Source organism: Anneissia japonica, unplaced genomic scaffold (assembly GCF_011630105.1).
Source record: "Anneissia japonica isolate Jap-2015-1 unplaced genomic scaffold, ASM1163010v1 scaffold287877_len585272_cov192, whole genome shotgun sequence".
In the NCBI taxonomy this organism is placed as follows: domain Eukaryota; kingdom Metazoa; phylum Echinodermata; class Crinoidea; order Comatulida; family Comatulidae; genus Anneissia; species Anneissia japonica.
In genome coordinates, this window is record NW_022686151.1 from 353,499 (window position 1) to 376,468 (window position 22,970).

The 22,970-nt window shown below is 33.8% G+C and overlaps 2 protein-coding genes across 6 annotated transcripts in view; one reads left to right on the forward strand and one right to left on the reverse strand.

The window, feature by feature from the left end:
* Window positions 1-2,759: 2,759 nt before the first annotated feature.
* On the reverse strand, window positions 2,760-16,578 carry LOC117113613 (mitochondrial import inner membrane translocase subunit TIM50-like). The gene is made up of 9 exons (XM_033257013.1): window positions 16,085-16,578; window positions 13,701-13,732; window positions 13,316-13,396; window positions 12,621-12,740; window positions 11,843-11,950; window positions 11,614-11,712; window positions 10,623-10,779; window positions 8,821-8,924; window positions 2,760-3,893 (listed from the first exon to the last, which is right to left on the reverse strand). Exons 1-9 carry the CDS (start codon window positions 16,548-16,550, stop codon window positions 3,789-3,791), a joined length of 1,272 nt encoding a protein of 423 aa, XP_033112904.1. The 5' UTR covers window positions 16,551-16,578; the 3' UTR covers window positions 2,760-3,788.
* A 353-nt stretch (window positions 16,579-16,931) lies between these two features.
* The window catches only part of LOC117113572 (endoplasmic reticulum membrane-associated RNA degradation protein-like), a 36,813-nt gene continuing 30,774 nt past the window's right edge, over window positions 16,932-22,970 (forward strand). For 4 of the 5 annotated variants that reach the window (XM_033256947.1, XM_033256956.1, XM_033256972.1 and 1 more), the window contains exons 1-5: window positions 16,932-17,097; window positions 20,609-20,772; window positions 21,051-21,199; window positions 21,824-21,925; window positions 22,550-22,639. In XM_033256947.1, coding sequence (XP_033112838.1) covers window positions 20,625-20,772; window positions 21,051-21,199; window positions 21,824-21,925; window positions 22,550-22,639 — 489 coding nt within the window. In that variant the 5' untranslated portion in view covers window positions 16,932-17,097; window positions 20,609-20,624. The other variant, XM_033256964.1, reaches the window with a different exon arrangement.

Below are 22,970 nucleotides of genomic sequence, written 5' to 3' on the forward strand. Positions count from 1 at the left end.
TCACTTCAATTTTCAAATTCAAGATGCTAGTTTTAACACTGTACCTGTTAAATTAATAGTGTATCTGTATAATGTATTTCAATTATTAAATAATTTGCAGTTGATTGTATTCATTATGCACATTATATTAAAAGGTATCTTTAGAGTCTACATTACATGTACTCAATTATACATTAATAATCATTGATTCATTTGATCGCAATACAATACCCTTGCAAAGACTTTCAATATACATCGTCCTCAATATCACATTAACCATTCCTGTCATCATTTTCATCATCACTACAGGTCTCATCATCATTACTACAATCTGCCAACAACTTCCTTCTCACTATGTTCCTCATTATCTTCAGTAATAACAGACATAACAGATATTTATAAAGTGCCAATTAAAAATTTATGCATGTGCTATTCTGTCTCATCACCCTAATCATCACAACTCTAGATAAGGCCCTATAAAAAATATTGTTAGTAAATCACCTTATCTAGGCTGGAAAAATGATGAGGGAGGAAGCTTTTTTTTGTTTTTTGATTTTGCTAAAGCCAAATATCACCCTTGAGTTGTTTGCTGGTGCATTGATATCCAAAGTAAAACATGATTGAGATAATACAAACAATATCTACCAACTATTTAATTAAAAAAAAAAAAAAATCACCATCCTCACATGATACTGTTGTCCACATCACCCTCTTAACGTGCACATCATCAAGCATGCACTGCAGTCTGTGATTATTGGGTCCGTGCAAGGCGCTGACCCCAGAACCTCACCGCTGTTCTTGTTACCAAAACCTTTAAAGCATGCAGCGTCACCACTTTTGAGTGGACGTGCAGGAAGTTTTGTACACATAAGCTAAAGGTGATTACCAACAAACATTCATCGCCCTTTTTTTTAAGTTGGAACCCAGGTTACCCCAACACTGGTACTGGCATTTATAATGCGCCTCTTCCTTGCGGTTATAAAGCGCAGTTCCTTTCCCTGGTCATTGGGTCCACATGCTAAGTGTTGCTGCTGGTAATCAGCGCACGCAGGAGGCAACCCCACCAGGTACCCATTTTTACTCCTGGGTGGAGAGAAGCAATGCAGATAAAGTGTCTTACTCAAGGACACAAGCGAAATGCACAGCGAGGGATTGAAACCCCGACCTCGAGGTTGGGAAACCAAACCGTTCCCGCTGCACCAAACCACTTCTACAAAACAGGGGTTTCAGCAAGGAACTACATTACTGCCATTACCACTAATAGGGCACGTCGCATGGATGGTGCGGTTGGTTAAGGATGTGTTTGTTCTAAAGAACTTAAGGTTGTGAGTTCAAATCGCGTCTTGGTATTCAATTTTTTTTTTGTACAAATAAACATTCTAATTATTTAAAAATTTTTATCTTATTAGCTCTTTCAAAAAACTCAATATAACTTGCACCACAGTGTATTGTATTTAAGTGTGGACGAACGCACGGACTGGTAAGCAGTTGCTCTTGTTACTTCAGTTTTAATATTTATATTATTACCATTATAATTATCATTATCCCCAAGTTAGAAAAAAACGATTTACAGGAGATGTTAAATATCCTTTCTTAACACACATAACTTTATTTAGCTGTGAATGGTGGTATCCACCACCAGATGACTGCCAGGAGATAATAATACTGAAGTAAAAACATATCAATTTTCGGGAGACGGGTTAGTTTCCGGGAGGTTTTTGCTTTCTTAACAGGAGTGCAGTTCCTGGGACACTCCTGTGACTCACAGACTTGACCTCTGCAAAGGTATACTGCCACGTAATATAAACTTAAAAAAATTGTCTATTTCAATAACTGTCTATTTCAATAGGTTACTAAACTTCCAACTGCAAAATTAGAATGTGATTATTTTGCCAATACAAAGATGAATAATTAAATTCCATTCAATAAAAAATGCTAAATCTACTATACAATAAAGTACATCATAGTTGGGCAAAGTGCGGCCATCTGTGATTTTGTCGCGGCCCTAAAAATATATTAAAAACCTATGTGTGCGCGGCCTGCCAACAATTCATGGCTAGAAAACACCTTGTTGTTACAGTGGCGACACTGCTCATTCAGGGGCGGATCCAGAGTTGTCGGAAAAGGGGGAGGGGCCAATCAAGACAACACTACCCTAGGGGTCTGGGGACATGCCCCCAATGTCCAATTATTTACAACACTTAAAATTGGTCAACTGCAGCTATGCATATGATAATATCTCTAACTGTATTGCATAAAAAGAAACTCCATTCCTAATCAAATTTACAGATTGTCATGTCTGTAAATAATTTAAACTGCTTTATAATTGGTCAGTGAATTAATGAAAGCTGATAATTTATGTGGTTCTTTTATTTACAGGTTTGTCCTGATTTGATGTAGGCAGTATATTTTTAATCCACAGGAACTATTATTTGTTTACATTATGGAATTATTAATTATTATTCAAACTGTTACTGCACCAATACTATTAGTTAGGAAGCTATTATGTTAAATTTGTTAAAAAACTTAATGATAAAAAAATAATTCTAATGTCTTGTAATGATAATGCAAACATAATGTAAAGACCAAAAAATAGTTAGCAAGATTGTCTTACGTTCAATTTCAGTAACATAAACCTATGGTAAAATTAGTATTGTACAAGAAGTAAAGTTTAAGGGGGTAAAGTCTTGTTTTATATAGGGTGATGTAAAGCTTAGTTTTTTAGTCCTCATTTAAATATTATCAATAATCACTTCAAATATTCTACACATAAAAAGAAATTGAGAACCTAAAATTAGCTTTATTTCAAATTCCATTACAGTGGACAATGATACCAATTGATCTATATCATAATTACTATAGTACAGTAGATTGAAGTAAAGCCAGGCATACCCTGCGTCGATGGTCATCGGGTACGCAATTCCAGAGAATGCTATGCGACAAGGCAGGTGCACAAATCGTTTAAATGACACTCTGCTCAGTCTACCATTGAAAATCAACAGACAAATCGCATCGCCAAGTGTCGATATGGATTTGTCAGCCAAACATCGTACAATTATCTTACACCGCAGTGTGTGCCCGGCTTTAGCGGTTAAATAAATTTCTTTCAAATTAAATTTTTTAAAAAAGTAATTGCATTTCTTACGGCATTGGTTAATAAATTAACCATGCATACATGTCATGATATTGTACCTATACAGAATATACCATTGCTGTCATACTTGTTTATAGTATGGCACTGAATGACTAATAACCATTATTATGGAGTTATAGTTTATATATGTATATGGACTGAAAAATTCCGAAAAGTATAATTTAATTATTTGTTGGGGAAGGCGGTTTAGCGCAGTGGTTTTCATGCTGGTCATTGTACTTGTAGTCAGGAGTTCAAACCACACGTCAGCCGGTCTTGCTTAGATACCCCAGCTTGCACTATAGACAAGCAGGGAAGTGGTTCAAGGCATGTTTATGCCCTACGTGCAAGGATATCATGGCATATAAATATAATTAATAAAAAAAAAGTAACCCCTTATCACATTGATGTGGCTTTCAACCTTGTTTGGGGTGAACTGAATAAAAAAATAATGGTGTTACATGACATAAGACTGTGAATATAATTTAGGAGCTTGTAATATAATAGAATCAAATCCACAGATTCTGTTCAAATGTCAGAAAGGTTTCAGATAAAAAAGATTAAATTATGGCAAAAATGAATTTTAATACATGGGAGGGGTAATATTCTTCATTGGTGACCACTTAACATCATATTATCTCACTGTACTGGCAACAATTTGTTTTAGTGGCTATGTCTACCTCCTGGAACCAAAGAATCCCTTCTGCCAGTTGCTAGCTATTTGTGATGTGTCTTTGGATCTTTTCTCTGCATTGAACCTCGCTAACTGCTCTTGCTCTTCCTGCAAAAAAAAAAACACAAAAAAAAAGCATTGTATCCAATATCAAATATTTTGACAACTGGTGGGGATTGATGCCATAACACATTAAAAACAACAATCATCAAATAGAAATACTGTAAGCCTACATACAAACAAAAACATTCAGATCATTGAATTTAAAATGACTATATAAATAATTAAAAATAATTAAGATATCAATTTCAATGAAACTGCATTATCATTTTTATTAATATTATTTATACTAACAACCTATCTAATTATGAATTTCTGTTAATTATGAATTTCTGTTAATTGTTATTAAACAAAACATCCATTCATTCATATATTTACTATTCAAATTAAATGAAAAACAGAACAGAGATTAAATTTATTGTCAAATGTACACAACAACAACACAAGAAACAGTATATATTTCTTGATTTACTTAAAAGAAGTATGCTATAAGTTCCAAATACAATAGAAACCAGATCCAATGTTTGAGCTCAAATTAAATAATGACAAATACGTAATCTAAAACAGTATAATATGCATTTATTTTCAATCCACCTAACCCAGTAGTCCATCTACACACCCAATAAATAATCCATCTACCCACCCACCCAGCCATCTCTGAAATACCACAACTCTAAACAAATATCTTTATTGAAATTCTTTAATTTTATAATATTTGCTAAACATATATTTCTGACTGCTGCTTCTACCAAATACAAATCCTTTTTTGTCATATGATTCAGAGTACTATATTTATTCTTGATACAGTAATTGGAACAAAACATCTTTTCACCTAAATTTTCACCAATGATATTTCAGAGAAGGTCAACAAGGCAAACTGCGATTACACCTGTGCTCATCACTTACTTGTACCTGAAAGTTGCAATACAGGTTTTACTTATCACAGTCAAGGAAGTGGGCAAATATACACACACACCAGGTTGAGTAACAGGTGGCCAATTGAGAATATCAGTCATAGCCCTAGTTTACGTAGAGGAAGTATTTAATACAACTGTTCTACACTATGATTCACACCACTTTTGGTGAAGTTTTGAATTATCTGATGTTGGGCAACAAATATTGGTGGTTTTGCACCTGTCCATAAGGCCACCTGTTAGGATTGGAATTTTATGTTGTCAACAAGGAAATCAATTTGCAGTTTGTCACAGGTAACTACCTACATCTTTCATGAAACTAATACACCTATATTGTTTCGTAAGTGACAGGTTTGCAATTTGTTAAAATGCAAGGTAAGATTATGAATTTGAAATCTGATCATGTGAGGCTCCTGTAAAAGACCGATGGATGAAAAATCTCCACAATGGACCCTTTGAACAGCTGTGTATCAGGGAGTGTGCCCAAAAAAGTATGCTGAGATATATGTATCAACTCTCATTGACAAACACCTGTTGGTGAGGGACTTATCATTAATAATATTGACCATATATAAAAATTCAGTTTTTTGAATTCAGATGGCAATATGATGATGTCACAATGTCCGATCAGCCATAATGATCTATAAAATAATATCTAGAACACATGTGCTTTCAAAATATGTAATAAAAATTGGGGTCACCTTTCATCCTAAGGAGCTATAACTAAATAAAAATATTCATGATTTTAAGCATATACGTGCACGTTATGACTGATTAAAAAATGGGCCTGATTTTAACATATTTTCAAGGTATATCGGCACAAACACATGCAAAGGTCCCTATGTTATTTGTTAAAACAATGTCAGGAACCCAAAATATGTAAAAAAAACGTAATTTCTTGTTTCCGTACGTGCTGCGCGCATAAAAATGCGCGCGCATAGTGGAAGATGTAAAAAACTTTGAAATGCTCAAAATGGCCTGAAACGTGCTCTGATTTAGTCAAAAAGTGATTTTGAGCATTTTGACGTACGCATGACACACAAGCAAAATATTTCAGTACCTGGTATTCCACCTTGACCTAAAGTTTATACCTACTAAATATAAATGAGAAATGCCAATTGGTTAAGATGATATGATCGATAATGTAAAAATGCAAAATTGCGCATAGATAATGTCACGCATGACTGAGCACATTGAAAAACTTATTGTGACTATTCCAGGCCAAGCCAAATGTTCGTTGAAGCGTGCATGTGCGTAACTCGTGGCAAATTTGAGATATCGTACGCACAAAAATGGAAGGTAAGGTAGAAAAAAAAAAAAGATGATGATGATGGTGATGATGAAGTAAGAAGATCTCTGACAATAACAAGAGGTGATCTGCACTAGATGCGAATCATCAATTACTGTAAGATGCCATTTAACAGTGTTTGAATTGGCATTTAAAACTATTTTAAATATTTTAACTTTTGAATTTTGTTGCCTGAGCGGTGGTGGGTTTGGGATGGGGTGGCCCCCTCCCTACCTAAGAAAAAAATGAAAAATAATTACTGTAAGATGCCATTTAAAAGTTTTGAATTGTGTTGCAATGTTTGATTTTAGAATGTATTAACACTATTTTGAAATGAAAATCTAACAGTCAAACACTTTTGTGGTTAATTTAATTTTAAATAACGATACATAAATTGATAGCACATCATACAATGTTTGCACTGTAATTATGCATTTTCTTTCACAGCGTTTCTTTTTAAACTTTTTACATTCAATTGCAGTTCAGCAATCTAATTCTATCTAACTAGTTTCCTTACTTTCATCTACATAACAGCTAATACTGTGCCTTTTCTTCATGCAGGTATTTTTAATTACCTTTGCAAATATACAAAAAATAAATAAATTATAACAACTTATATTTATAATCCAAAAGGCAAAATACTGAAAAAACAATGAGATACAAAATTGGTAATCAAAAGCTAAAATTTAAACGTAAAAGTAAAACAGCCAGTGAGATAAATGCCCAGCTTTCTGCAACAGACCACTGTCCGTCGTCAGGGCTAACTTTTATATAATTTGTTTTTATCTATTTATAAGCTAGAAAAAATAAAAATATAGTCTTCTTGCATATAAAAAAAAACCTAATTGAATACACGTTCTTATTATCTAAATATTGTACTTGGAACAATATTCTACATTGCTACAGTCCTCGAAATTAGTGTCGGCATTCTTCAATTTGCCGAGGTGCCTGAAGATAACGACGGCACTAATTTGCAGAGGCCCTTTTGTTGTCAAGGTAAGCTTGGAATGTAGCATAAATTAACGGTGAACGAAAATCATATTTTCTCCAAGCTTTTAATTGTTTAGTCATGTTAAAATACATTAAGCAAACATATATTTGTAAAAACAAAGTAATTTCTACTTGTTTAAAATTTGTTACTAAACAATGCACGAGCGAATCGACGCAGGGAATCCCCAAATTTGTTCACACGAATGTACTTGAACCACGTCCATGGAGTTTGAACCACGGAGGTTTGAAAAAAAAAAAAATTGTTTTTATTAAACGTATAACTTGATACAGTATGTATATATTTCAATCATTAAATAGATTATTAAATCAATGTTATTTTTTCAAAAAAAGATCATGCGGCGGAGTTGGTCCATTTGCATTATTTTTAGTTTTCTCGCGTCATGACCACCGTACGTATGAGCAAGGATGCGAATGCGTACTTTGTAGAGTGGCTCGTACATACAGCATGGCCTTTCTCTCAAATCAACTGTCAATGTTGTTTATTGTTAGTGATGACATAGGAAAATGTGTAATAAAAAAAACTATTTGGTTGACTTACTTTATTCGTGATGATTAAATATCTTACAAGAAATACACGCATATTACATGCCATTATGATGGACGCGGGTTGTTTACTTCTTGCTTCCTAGCATATTTTGTAGGGTTGATCATGTGGTCTTTCTCGATTTTCCTCACTCGATCGGGGTTCAACGCTCGGCCAGAAATTTTTTTGACTTAATATTTGTGATGATTAAATACAATATCTTACAAAATATACACGCATATTCTATGCTATATTACAACGGTCGAGGCTCTTTACTTCTTGCTTCATAGCATACTTCGTACGGCCGATCACATATTTTCTACAAAGTGGTCTTGTTCAGATGTTCTTTGCCGACGCTCGATCGGGGCTAGACCCGATTCAACAGTGTTCTTTGGTTGGACGTTGTTTGTGACAATGTGTTTGAATGAAATTAAAATTTTATTTACTTTGTTGTGATGATTTAGTATCGTACAAAATATAAGCTTAGGCCTAGAAGAATGATGTTTTAATTTTCGTGGTAAATGCTAGATTCAGAAGGGAATTTCTCCATGTTTTTGCCGTAGGCTTCATACACAGTACCGCATGCATGTCGTCTTCTTCAATCAAGTGTGGTCATTCAAATATGATGCGAGTAGAGTGAAAAGAACACAAATATTTCCACCTCATCACTTATATTTTGAAAAGCAAAAAAAAAACACAATGAATAATAAATTTATTAAATGATTGAAACACATACTACTGTACCAAGATAAATTATGTTTATTAATAAACCAGCAAAATATATAACGAAAATCAAACCAATCCTGCTTCGTGGTTCAATTTTGAGTCGAACTTGTTTACAAGAATACGTGCGAACCAATTCGGGGATTCCCCATTTAGGTTGATTTGCTGTTGTCGCGATCATGTGTTGTTCAATAATGGCTTTTGATAGAATAGAAATTCTTATTTTAACAAGTACTTGCTTGCTCAAGAAATATCATGTTTTATGACATTAGATCCTGTATTTAAAAAGTAAAGTATTGGTTCTTAGGGCTAGGACCAGCCCATGATGAGCCTAGGTTTCAGGCCACTATTTTATTTTTAACTCCGGCCTTCTAAATAGCCGGCGCAAAAATTATAATAGATGGAAATTGAATCATATTTATGTAAATACATCACACATTGACCTGTCCGGTGGGGGAGTCCCCCGTCCCCCCGCTGGTGCTGCCACTGTAGTGAAGTGAGATTAATTAAACTCACCTGTAACCTTGCTTGGTTCCTTCTAAATGTTTCAAGTGGGTCATCTTCTTTATTGTAAAAATCTAGAACAGGTCTTACATCTTCAACTCCACTAGATGCTATAGCTGTGAAAGGAAGATTACAATACAGATTTTATGACGACAATAAAAAAATAAAAATAAAATTCGGTTTTCTTTACCAAAATGATTTTGCCAAAATCATCTACGCAGAGCAGAAAATAAAATTTTATTGATGAATGTAAACAGTGTAGCAGTAATGAGATTGATAAATGCTTTAAGTTTATATAATTAAGAAATATATATATCTTATTTTTGGAGAATTGAGGGAAGTGGAGGGCATAATAATAATAAAAATAAATAAAAGAATATTTTTTTTCTGAAATCTCTATTTTTTGTGGCAAAAGTTGGGCTAACTGTTACAAAATAAAACTTATTTTTTATTCAAAATCACCATTATTAACGAGCTTAACAATCAGAGTGTCAAAGGAAAACGTTATTGATCTGTATTTAAAATACTTAAAAAATATAAAATGAGAAAAGTGAGAAAAGAAAGGCACAATTTTCATGTTTCAAGTGTCTTCTTTATTGTAGAAATCTAAAAAAAGGTCTTGCATCTATAACTCTACTTGTTGATATACCATAAAACCTCAAATTGAAGCCCATGAAACATTTTATTTTTCATTTCATTTGTTTAGGTACGAGCGCCAAGGATATGCCAATAAGTAAAACTTAATCACTGTCCTACGTGGCATATCAATTAAACAACAGGGGACTTAATGGACCAGTACACCGGGATAACCTCCTACTCTTCTCGAAATATACTAAAAGTCTTTATCCGAGAAGACTTGTTCCACCATTGGAACCAATGGCATGTGATTGGCTACAGATTGATGTTACAGTGGTCCTATTTATTGTTTTATAGTAGTAATTCCCAAAATTTACAGCATTCATTTTGCAAAAGTAGCCTCGAAAAGCAGCCCATACAAAGTTTGCAAAAAAACAAAGCCCAGGGCTTAAATTCGAGGTTTTACGGTAGCTTTCCAAAAAATTAAAATTGTATTACAATTTTCATTTTGTATTTTAGCAATATAGTTTCAATTGACTAGACATTTGTATTTTTATAAGATTTTAATATAATCCATAATGGTCGTAGTGCTTTTATTTCTAGATTTTAATTAAAAATCTGAACAAAAAAATGTTTTCTGGTTAACAGATTAAATAACTATGGCATTTTATATACAGTAGTGTTTGCATATACCACAAGTGGGCAAGGTGAAGGCCCGCAGGCTACATGTAGCCTGACAGTGATTTTTAATTTGCAGTCTGCGAAAACGAATTAAAAACCCTATGTATGTGGCCCGCCAACTTTCTTTGGCTAGAATACACCTTGTTTTTACGGCCCGAACAACAATCATCTATAAAAAATAATATTAAAACTGAGAATAAAGTGGAATAAAAGCAGTTCATGAAAGTTTTTGGAAGCACACTGGAATGATCAAAATTTGGATGCGGCCCTTGGTGTTACATCAAAAATTCACTTTGGCTCTCCGGTCGATTTTTTTTGCCCACCCCTGGCTTATACCCTTAAATTGGCTGATAAATGTTCATAAAGACTCTAAAGCGCTCTGATCTATTGCTATATATGTGCAGATAAAACCATACAAATTTATATGGTGGTTGAAAAAGACAATCAAAAGCATAGTTCAATAGTCCATTGTCATATGTTTTCGAGTATATTTTTTTTTGAGACAAGGTAATGTAATTTTGATTCAAATTAAATTTGTGTTGGCAGTATGTTCTTACTTCTTAGGAACACAGCAAGGTCAAACAGAGTACGATCACTGTCATCACCCTCCCATTTCTTCAAAGCAACACCATTACGGGGTTGTATTTGAAACGCATCTGCATTGCAGTCAATCATGATCACTTTCGACAAGTCTCTATTCAAACATGACAAATCCTTGGTGGGAAAAACAAATAAATTGAATTGTGAGTAGCTTTGTTACAACACTATGAGCACATGTGAAACCATCTTCATTTTTTTTTTTTTTTTGGTTTATTTATTTTTTTTTTGGTTTATTTTATCGTTTTAACCCTGGCACTTTATACTGTTTATTTCCTAGGCCTAGCTTTTTTCTATGGACTGACACAGCAAATCACATCATGTTTGGTCCTCATTTTCATTGATTTTTAAAAAATATTATAAACACAAACAGCTCTAACAACCAAGAATACCAATGGAGAGTGCAATAGGCAGTGCAAGGTAAACTTTCACTTATTCATACCAAAATATCTTGGGACACAATCAATGAAACATTTTAATGAATGCATGCATTTTTAACCTTAATTCTATCACATTGTATGTTTTATAGCATAACTAATAAATAAAAGTAAACACATAATATCAATTATTACATAATCAATACCACTTTCCTATCTTATTTTATAAACTAACATGGTGTATTTGATGACCGAGTGCCACATACCACATTTACATTGCGACGATACTATTTTTCGTTTCTATGTATGTGCCAAGCAATGTTTACATATTACTGGCCTATAGTAATACTGTAAATAAATAATAAATCAAGGAATAAATTTTAAATAGAACAAAATTTGCTTTAATCTCGCCATTTGAAGGAAAATGTAAACAATTCCTAGATTCGGTGGATTAGAAACTGACAACTATCTACTGCAATCAGATGAGTATAAATTTATTTTAAATATATATTTATTAAAACTATATGGCTACAATCTCCTTTCATTGTGTTAATATTTATGGGCTTAATCTTACCTTTATATGTGTTCCATTTGCATATTTAGTTGCATCTCTGAAAAGCCTATACATAATGTACCCCTGAGGATCTAAGGAATCAAGCAACGGGTAAGCAGTCTGAAATGAATACATTTATATATTAGGTGAAATTTTCCTTTGCACTGTAATTAATGTGAATACAGCTAGCAATTACAGACATAAATATGATGCACAAAGTTCTTTAACATGCAACAAAATTTCAACTCACAAATGCCATTTCTCTTGTGTATATGACAACTTCAAAGAGCGGTGGACCGATCTGTTGTAGAAAGTAGTCAACACCTGGTCTTTTTTTGAATCTCCAACCAGTTGAGTACTAAGCAAAACAAAAATAAACAAACAAAATTAGCATATTTACACTTAAAGTAATGTTCACATAGCAGACTTGCATTACACACAGTATATGAAAATACTGTATATCTTACAAATGACCAGTATGACAGTGGCATTACCAGTGGGCAGTCAGGGAAACTGCCCTCCCATCAGACAAGCATGGACCCCTGCATTGCCCGACACCATGACAAAACATTTTTAATCCCTAATATTACGGTCTTAAAGGCACAATTTTGGGCCATCCTGAACCATAAAATCTCTCCTCATGTACCCCACCAGGGATTTATTCCAAAACCATGACCAAGTCCTGTGTCAGAACAATGTAACTATTATTTCTTTTTTGTTAAGTTATGTTGTTTTGCCTTGGAACGGCTTCCCCTGTTGGACTTATTGGAGTCACCACTGCAGTGAGAGTAACACATGTTGGCTAAATAAATACTAGTTGTGTATGCATCTTTTGCAGGAGAGGTTCAAAGTAGTGGCTCTGTGTGTATTAAGGCCTATGTATACTATCAGATGGTAGAGTACTCAATTGTTTTCCAGCATATATGCCATCACAACTACAGTACATAAAAGAAACCCAAAGAACAAAAAGAAAAATTCAGAAGGAATACATTGCTGTGATTTGAATAAAATAATTCCAAAATGTTTACCGTCCACTCAGGATGAACAAGAACATTTGTCATTTCCAAGACAAGTGTGTAAGGTGGTTGGTAGTAAGGTTCTGTTAATGGATCTGGAAGTAATTTCTCTGCTGATGGTTCAACAATCATCTACAAACAGAATATATTGATACGAAAATGTGTACAGGTAAATTAAAACATTTATTAATCTTTGCATTATCAATTTGATGGTTTTTGATGAATGAAAGGGGAGATTTAGTTAATCAATAATAAGGGGATCAAAACATAGAAACTTATTGTGTTGTACTTCTCATGGTTTTCTTTTTGTTAATTTTAACTTGTTAATTATTTGGTTCTTTCTTACATGGAGTTGTACTGTAGAACAGCAACTTCAGTTAAAACAAGATTTTCCATGTTAAAATAAAGCTTATTATTATAAGCCATTTCTGGTTACAGGCCTGTAACACAGGTTCAACAAAACATCAAAATAAGATTATTGTTTAAAAGAGAACTAGCAAAATGATTTTTTGTTCTAAAGGTGATTTTTGATATGCCAGTGACGTCACGATTAAATCGTATATAATGGCCTATAACTTCATAAAAAATTGCCAAAAAACGATTTTAAGGTTGATTCTATTATTAATGGCATATCAAAATTCCCTCCAGAACAAAAAATCATTTTGCTAGTTCTCTTTTAAGTTCTGATATCAACCAATAATACTTACTTTTCTATAATTTTTGAAACCTTGAAGTCCTCTCATAAAATATGCATACAATATGAAACTATCATCATATTCATCTGGAATCTGTGTTAAAAAAATGAATTGGGAGTTACAATGATGATACCCACTGAATTTTAATTGTAATTAAGAAATACTCTAAGCATCACTTCGGAAAAACATTTCATTTTGTGTGAAGAAAATGTGCTGTTTGCATGAAAGCTTACAGACTGATCAATACAGATATCTTCAAAAATGCTATTTTTATTTTATTATAGCTGCTGCTCATGTTCATATGCCTTTCATATTTTTTATCCAAATTAATAATGTATATATTATTCATAATGTCATCTTTAACAACCTAATCTCTTAGTGTAAGTGACACACTTACTTTATTGCCATTTTCATCAACCAGTGGTTGGCCTGTAGTAAAAAAAATGTAAATATGGTATTAAAATGCATAAAAATAAATAAAAAATCATAATTGAAACATAAACAGTTTATTGGGTACTATGTTTGCTATGTTACAGTACAACATGATACAGCTTCGTTATGATGGAAATTTGATTGAGGTTGATTCAACTGAGCACTTCCATAGCAGCTAAGCTACAGACTTTATAGCATATTTATCAAACTCTTAAGGATTACAGTGAAAGAGAAAGTACAAACTTCTCAATTTTTGTAGTCCTGGCCCCCTCCCCCGGACCATAGCGGGGCACTCGCCAGGACTGAGCCGGGGATGTACACATAGTTGTATCCCTGTAGTGCCGGGACGTACCTAAAATTTACCCGTAGATGTAACAGGCCTCGGAAGTGCCGGGAATTTTCACGTTGGAGTAGCCGCAGTTTCAGGTGTGTAGGTAGGCCTAGGGCTGTTAAACCGGGTGTGGTCCTACCTAGCCTACACTAGGCCTAGGCATTCAGTCAGCAATTACTGTGTGTTTTGATAATTAGAAAATTGCCTACCGGCACTTTAGGCCTACCATCATGGTTTTATTTTTTATAGATCACGTTATAAATAAAATTTGAAATCCAACCACACAACGCTGAGGACCGAGGTGGCAGCACATGTGAGTGTGTTGCGTGAAAATTTGTGAACAGTGAATTTGACCTAATTTGCATCAAAAATACACCAGGCAAGGAAATCTCTTTCTACTACATGTATTCATTTTCTTATTTAGGCCTAATTTCTGTTTTGATATTGAATAATTAAATTCTATCAATCAGTTAATCAGGGACTACAATTGACAAGTGCATAAACGCAGACGTAGGGTAATTTGAGGCAAGACTGTAAAGTAAGGCCTGCGTGGAGAATATATCCCCCATACAAAAATCAGGCCTAGAAATTGTCTGTGCATTTTGGAAAATCAGACCTGTCAAACCGTAGGCATTCGCGGCAAGTCTTATGCATTCCAGTCAAATCTTATGCTCTTATGCAAACACCGGCAAAACTTACGCTTATCCTAAAATTTGAGTAAATTTTGTTTCTTTTTCAATTTGTAATGAATTATACTATAACTAACATCCATCATCATAACATTCTACCTCCATGTTTCTGAGATCATTATAAACTCACTAATATCGATTAGATATGCCATTTAAGCCAAAGCGTACATGGGCCTTCGACCCCTGGACCCTGACAGGGAGCCCTTGGCGGCCCCCTCGCCCCAGCCACTGTTATTATGTGTCACCCAATTTTACTCTTTGAAATTTCTCAAGGTTGACAGGTATGGAAAAGAAGGGCTGTTTTCCGTGCATATTTTGGCGAAAATTAGTCTTTGACCTAATCTTAATATACTGTAGTAATTCTGCGCACCAATTTTCCAAGCAAAATCCTGCCCAAATTTGAGCTAGTTTTTTGGTATCATCCACGCAATACACCTTTTCCACAACAGACATCTTGAAGTGATGACAAACAACCCATGTCAGTGGTGTGTAACCGACAGAAATAAGATAAGTATTGAGACTAAATAATTGTCCTCGTGTTATCTAAAATTTTATAACTCGATAAACCGAGGATAATATCACATTTTTTTTTTCTGGAAAATGTTCTCAAAAGACTATTCTACACCACTACTGTATATGATTGAAAAAAACATTTAAAAAAATATTTTTGACCGCAGAAACCAAGATGAAAAAAGAAGAGCCTATTTAAATTGCATATTAAAATAGGCCTATGCAGTACGGTACAATAGTACTAGTAGTACTCTAGCCTAGCATTGTTTTAGCTACCATATGAGATTTTCCAGTGTTAAAACATGATTTACTATATACTTCTTTATAAAACATTACTTGTACTTACTGTAATAAGAGGAATCTGTATGTTATCGGTACCTGGAACAGTAGTGATACGAAAGTACTAATACTACTGAATAGGCCTATTTTAATACACAATTGCGATTGAATCTTCTTTTTCCATCTTGATTTCAAAGGTCAAAAACATTTTTCAACCATACAGTATATAGTGGTGTAGAATAGTCTTTTGAAAACATTTTTGAGAAAAAATTAATGTGACACGACCCTCCGTTAATGAGTTATGAATTTTTAGATAAAATGAGGACAAGAATTTAGCCTCAAAGCATATTTCTGTTGGTTTGTTTGGGTTGTTTTTCATTACTTCAAGATGTCTACCAATTCGTTGAAAACGCGTATTTAAAAAAATTACAGTAAGGATTCGGTGTATTTATACTATAATTTTCTACTTTAAACCCTGACAAACAAAGATGCCTTAAAACTGTAATTATATTCTAAATCTTACCACCAGAGGAATCTTACCCATTTCATAAAAAGAAACTAAGGCTGCCCCAATACTTCCCACTGCAAAAAATCCAAAAGCTATTTTTTGAGCTTTTCCCATTCCCTTCTTCCCTTTCGCTTTATTCTTTGCTTCATCTTCTTGTCTTTTCTTCTGATTTTCTTCAGCTTCTCTTAGCAACGCTGCAAGAGGCAGGGAACTAGCCCCATCTGACGGCGAGCTGGAGGAAGGCAATGGGCCCTCACTTTGCTCCTGCTGCTGGATGTGGTCCTTCTGGCTGGTGGTGGGTTGCTTGGCTAGAAGAAGGCCACGCCCTGCAACTGTGGAAAACCGAGCAATGTATACAGTCTTCTTTATTTCATTGAAATACAAGTTTTTCTGACATCTTCTAGGTAGAATATTTGAACATAAATGTTCAGTTTTAATACAATTATTTATAATTTCGACGGGTCCCCGACGCAAACACATGCCATAGAGGGCTGCCATGTTTATAATAATACTTGTCTATTTAAACGACGGCAAAGACCCTTGACGACGGTACGTGAGTGAGATAGTAAACCATGCTGTATTTACAGTTTATTCCTTATTAACGGGCCGTCGTTTATACAGAATTTACATTTGCGTTTTGATTCAGTTAGTAGGTAGGCTGTAGGCCTAATCATATTCATTTTGTACTTTGATCTATATTAATAAAATGTAATTGTTATCATTTATTTGTAATTATATATTATAAAAATATATACTGTACACACACCCTGTGTCGCAGTACCTTATTATTTAGATGCATAGTATTGTTACTGTACACACTATTGAACACCCCTACCTTTAACTTGGCCTAGGCCTAGGCCTAGCCCTACGCGTGCTACAGAGTCGAAAGTTGAGATTTGTCAAGGTCAAGTCAACCCAAAGAAATGAATGGGCCCAACGTCGCGCGAAAGATAAAAGTGTAGGAATCTTTTTTTTTTTAGTCCTTTTTAATGAGCTGAACGGCAATTTGGTTTATTTGGATTTTTAGCAGGCCTTCATGACAAAGGTAATGGCGAGAGCATTGTCTGTTATTTAAAGTATTCCAGTCAAATGGGTAGTTATAGGGACTGGGCCTAGCCAGCCTGAAGAAACATTGCAACAAGGATTCGCAACAAGACAGGAAGGGTCGCGACGAACTAAACTCGTCATTGAAGTATGATGATGCAACAGCTGGTAATTTTTACTTATATAAATGCCTAGGCTATACGCCTAGCAAGGCCCCTTGGCTTAATAGAATAATACTATAATTGAAAAATGTAAAAAGTTTTACTTTTGGAGAAATAGGCCTAGGCCTAGGCCTAAATTAAATATACCTAATTAATTACTTTTTTGCTAATAATGAACCAGCTGGAATCCAGTCAAGTCGCCCCCCCCCCCCTGACCAATATTGATTATTATTATTTAACCTTCTAACATGATTATATATAGGCCTAGGCCTAGCGTTTTTCCAAACTTAAATTACTGTAAGTACCATTAATTTATTAACAATTATTTGTAATATAATATTAAAGTTTGATGTTATTACTGGATTTACAGTGGTGTTATTTTCTTTTTTTAACAGAAACAATGCAAATATTACTAAGTTAACTTGTTCAGATTCAGATTTCTTTAATAACTTCAACTGGCAGTAAAATACTGAATTGCGAGAAGTTTACAATTTACAGTATACAGATAAAATTGTTATCAGAATGTACAGAAGAGAAAAAATTGAACAAGACACAGCACCACAAAATTTAAAAACACAGATAAAACACATTAAAAAAGCAGAAAAAAAGGTAGCTAAAAGATTAAACTAATCTCAGCAACTTGTTTTGAGAGATATGTTCTGTTTCTTGCGATATATATTTTGATAGCATGTTTGTTAATGCTTAAATTAAATGGAGATTTATGAATTAAGTACAGTAGTCAATAGATTAGATTTACATAATTTTGTTTTCTTGTCTGTTACGTTTCCATTTACCACAAATGTTCTGATCATGTTTATAATAATACATATAAATTAATGAATATACTGAATGATGTGTAATGAATGAAAATAAATGATATAGAGTATTTCATACTGTATTTATATTTTCCATATAAAATTATCAATATTTTTATTTATAAGTGGCCGTTTCAGGCTTCTTTTATGATCATAAAGCCCAACAAAATCACTCAACTTGCTAGGCCTGTTTCTATATTTGCATATTGAAATTAGAGCATAATTTGTATAAAGAAACGTTCTCACAAATCTTCCTACGGTACTCTTGAGGTGAAGCAGACACAAGGTTTGCATTGTCTCGTTTGTTTTATTTTCATTTTTGATACTGTACATATTCTGATGTTTATAAAATACACCAATAAATGGAAATATAATAAAATTATAGTTTTAAATATATAAATGCATATACATGCATGTTGGTGGCCATTTCATGGTCGGGCTTCTTTTTAAAGCTTGAAAAATTTACTACTTTGAGGCCTATTACCTGTAGTTGCCTGGTAACTAACAATAAACAAAAATCGAAAGAAACATTCCCACAACCAAACAAGGTCATGGTACTCTTGAATAGGGTAAGCAAACACATTCTTTGTACGCTGCCTTCAGGAATGTGGGCGCATTACCGCAAAGACAGAAGTAGGTCAGGTGTTAAATATAGACGACTAGCTATTTTTAGGTGCAAACAGAGAAAGTAGGCCTATCACAGGTGTTCACCTACATCATACATGTAACCATAAACTTTGAATCATCTGCTATCTGCTGATCATGTTTATAAAATACACAAATAAATGGAAATATAGTAAAATATAGTGTTAATAACATTAAATACATAAAACTAACTATAAAACAAGACGAAAAGAAACACTATTTTTATGCGCAAAAACATGCGATAGCAGTGCAACATGTATATTTTAAAATTCAAATGTAAATGTATATTTGATTTAACAAATTAAATCAATATCGTACCAACATGCATAGGCCTTTATTATGAATAATCCATAAATAAATATAACTAAAAATAATAATAACAGCATTATTTATTTACTGAAATTCATTTTAGTCTTTTTACAAAGATTGGTCTTCCAAGAGGCCAAACATACAACAAACATAAGATTTAAAAGCAAAAGAAAAACTATGTACTGTACACTTGACTTTCACTTCTGGGCACTGCAAGAAACAAACAAAAAGTTGACACTCAACACTTTGTACAAATTATCAACCTAGCTAGCCAGATCTCTACTAGGCCTAGATAAGTTCTAAATAAGGTTCGAAGGTTACGGTAGTTAATAATAATCAGTATTAGTCAAAAGAGCAACTTGGTTAATAGGGGGCGACTCTGTCTCTTATACACATCTAGATGTGTATAAGAGACAGCCTGGTTAGGGGCGACTTTGTAGGGGGCGACATTGTAAGAGGCGACTTGACAGGGAGGCGACTTGACTGGCATTCGAACCAGCCAGATAGAAATACTCAATGAACAAGCGTTGTCAACAAAATGTGCAAGTCAAACTGGGACCCTGATCAACGGGTTGAATTCAAATTCACACAGGCTGCTATAGCAGCCTGTGTGATAATAATAATAATAATAATAATAAAATAATTAAAATAATAACTGTCTCTTATACACATCTAGATGTGTATAAGAGACAGGTGCGACACTTCAGTACGTCTTACGTCTCAATAATGTTTATCATGAACACCTGTTAATGATATTGCATTATTTGATAAATTCTGTAAATCGTACGCTTGTCGGGCATGGGAATTAAGAAGTGTACTTTTATTGGAACAACACTAGCAGAGCTCTGGGGGGTGACATTGATATTTAATCCCATTTCGTCACTTATTACAGAAATTTAGTTCCATCGTGCCTTTTCCCTTCCATCCGTTTTTTTCTATGGTGCCTAGGAAACAAAGACTTTTTCCGGAAGGTTAAATTCATAAAATGACGTCCATTGCCTAGGATACGGAAACGTTTTTTATTATGATAAATTTACTTATCAAAACAAAAATAACTTTATGAAGATTTGATGATCAGTTATTAAAGGTTTGCATGGTGAGTAGACAATAAAAAAACTAAATTTTATATTGTGCTTCACTTTCAATAAATTTTTAAAATAGAGTTGTGAAAACCCACTGGTTTGTTGCCTCAATTACTTTGACCGTCATCAGAAGATTAACTTGAAATAATAACTGATCTCAAGGTTGAGAGCCCAACCGTTTTTAGCTTGCAGCAACTGCTCTGAAAGTTTTTGTCAAACGGTGATTGTTATGCTGATGGTTTAGATTGGTGATATATAATCATATTTCCTGCATGAAATTATTTTGCTGCTTATTTTAACTAATTGAGTTGGATTGTCAATATATTTTTTTTCTCTTGTACAGTATAGAAAGATACATATTAAAAGTATCAGGAACATTTTATTATTATTTTGGATAAACAAAAAAAGAGTATTCTTAATATTATAATACATTTTGACTGTCTGCAAGTCTGTTGAAGTACAAAAGCCCACTGTAACATTAACATAATTATGCAAACAAGTGTTTCAGAAAATGTTATGATGGAAGCAAGTTTCTTGTCAGAGAATGTCAAACAGTTGGTATGTGGAACTGGACAAGACCCATGTGAAGATGCAAAGACAACAGACTGTCTCCAGCTTCCTCAGGGGACGATCCATTGGCAGGCCTTGCAACATACATTGAAAGGTAATTTGTTGATGATTGAAAAAGAAATGGCTAAATATGAGATCAAATTGGCAATTTGCAATGGTGGATATGAGTAATATTGTTACCATAGGGGGTTTCAAGGGTGTCTGGGAACCCGGTAAAGTTGGCTGAGGTGGTCTGCAACCTCCATATTTAAAATTCTCTCTGATTCCCCTCTATTTCAAATTCCTAGATCTGCCTCTGTATACGGTTTATTGAAATATTGTGATATTGTAATCCTTTTATTATTTTCCATGCTAAATATTTTTCTGGTTCAGGTTTGGAGGAGTTTCCAAGCAGCTACACAGAACATGTCGAAAGGTTGCAACCAATCTGTGTGTCTGTATGCCACTGGATGCAAACACTCACCATTGAAGAGTTTAAAGAGAAATATTCTGATAACCTTCATTGGACTGGACAAAAGGAGGTAAACAAGTAATAATTATCATAACATATCACATTCATAGTGCAAAGCAAAGGAAAATATATTCTTAGAGACTATTAAAGTCAGACTCTGGAGAAAAAAAAATGTTTTGATATGTAGAACAGAACTGATTTTTCTAAGACAGAATAAAGTTGTTTGACGGAAACTGGGGAACGGTGAACGAGCTACAGATTTTTGAATATTTAAAAACTGGGGGAAAAAGGGGCGTTACCGACCATTTTTACACCTTTTCCCCCAGTTTTTAAATATTCAAAAATCTGTATCTCATTCAACGTTGCTCAGTTTTTCATCAAACAACCTTTTTCAGTTCTACAACATATCAAAAATTGTTTTTCCTCCGGAGCCTGACTTTAACAAACTTTGAAAATTCCCATCATGATGTATTAGTACAGCTACTGAAAATCTAGAATCTAAAAAAAAAGAATGCCAAAGTTACCAAAGTTTGGAGGGACCTATTAATGTTACCAGTTTTTCAAATTTGAACCTAATTTGAATATACAGGATGGCGTGTTTGTAGTTTTATTACCTTTTTAGTAATATGATTTGACATAACTTCATATTCTTTGGATGAATAAGTGTACTATGTAATATTTCATCATATTGTAGGTGTTCTTTGAATGTTTTGAAGTGTTACAATCCAAGTGTAACAGTGCAACCAATGTAAGTCTTCTGTTATCAACTGCAGCATTGGAAAGAGCTCTTGGTGATGTAAGTAATTTTAATATAACAATTTTAGTCCTGAATATCGTTTTTATCTCAACCAGTCATTATTTTTAAGTTGATAGTTTTATGATTTTAAAAAGTAGTTTATATTGTATTTTGTATTCTTGAAGTGAATCTTCAATCTCTCAACAAATTGATTGCAGAAGCAAAGTAACTAGGGTGATTTGTTTTGGCATGTAGTAGGCTTATTTAGTTGAGTAGCAACCACAGTGTTATAAATCCAAACAGCTGGGGAAATGTCTAGTGAATAGAAAATGTGTGCAAACAATAACATCACATGACAACTATGTTTCCAGAAGGATCTTGTTGTTATAATATAGTGACATCACAAAAAATTTAATATCTTGAAATTTGCCCACAAACAGTAATTATAAGCTTTGGTTGTGCACATTTAATAGCGAAACATTACCCCACACGTTGCAGCTCTTAGTTAAGCTTTTCAGTTGAGAAATACAAACCATTTTCATGACATCTGGCTATTTGATACATAACCAGTAATGACTGTAGTGTTTCAAATTCAGCCTAGCTCCGCACATTTGCCACACAGGGTGTGTGTTCTGGAGACTAAATTAGTAAGCATTTGAAATATTGTGACCTAATGTTTTTCAGGTGTACCTGACAAAAAACCGACCATGCCCAGCAATGTTGAAGGACCTCTTGGTAACACCTGAGCTCAGTACAATACTTGGACCAACTGCAGTAAGTTTTCAGGAAGGTCACCCATTATCAGTTTTTCATTAAAAAAAAAAAAATGTTTATTTCAAGCCATGGCAAATAGGTACAAAATAAAACAAACACTAAAATACAACATATATTTTTGAAACTATTGTCCTATGTTATAAATTTTAATGAAAGTAAAGAACTTTTTCATGGGACTCTAAAGCATTGGCGGCGCTACGGGGTGGGGAGGCTAGGGGGCCTTCCCCCTGTCGGGGAGAAAAAATTAAAAAATTTGTATATATTTTGTACAGATTAATAGACTCTAAAATTGATCAAATAAGCCTTTGAAACCCCTAAATTTTCGGGGGAT

What these genes read in the sequence shown, in the direction of transcription:
- LOC117113613 (XM_033257013.1), bottom strand. Translation starts at nt 16,550, where the DNA reads ATGGCAGCCCTCTATGGCATGTGTTTGCGTCGGGGACCCGTCGAAATT. An exon ending in CCTTGCTGTGTTCCTAAGAA is followed by an intron (nt 8,925 to 10,622) that starts GTAAGAACATAC and finishes TTCCTTTCACAG; the next exon opens with CTATAGCATCTAGTGGAGTT. An exon ending in GGAACCAAGCAAGGTTACAG is followed by an intron (nt 3,894 to 8,820) that starts GTGAGTTTAATT and finishes TTTTTTTTGCAG; the next exon opens with GAAGAGCAAGAGCAGTTAGC.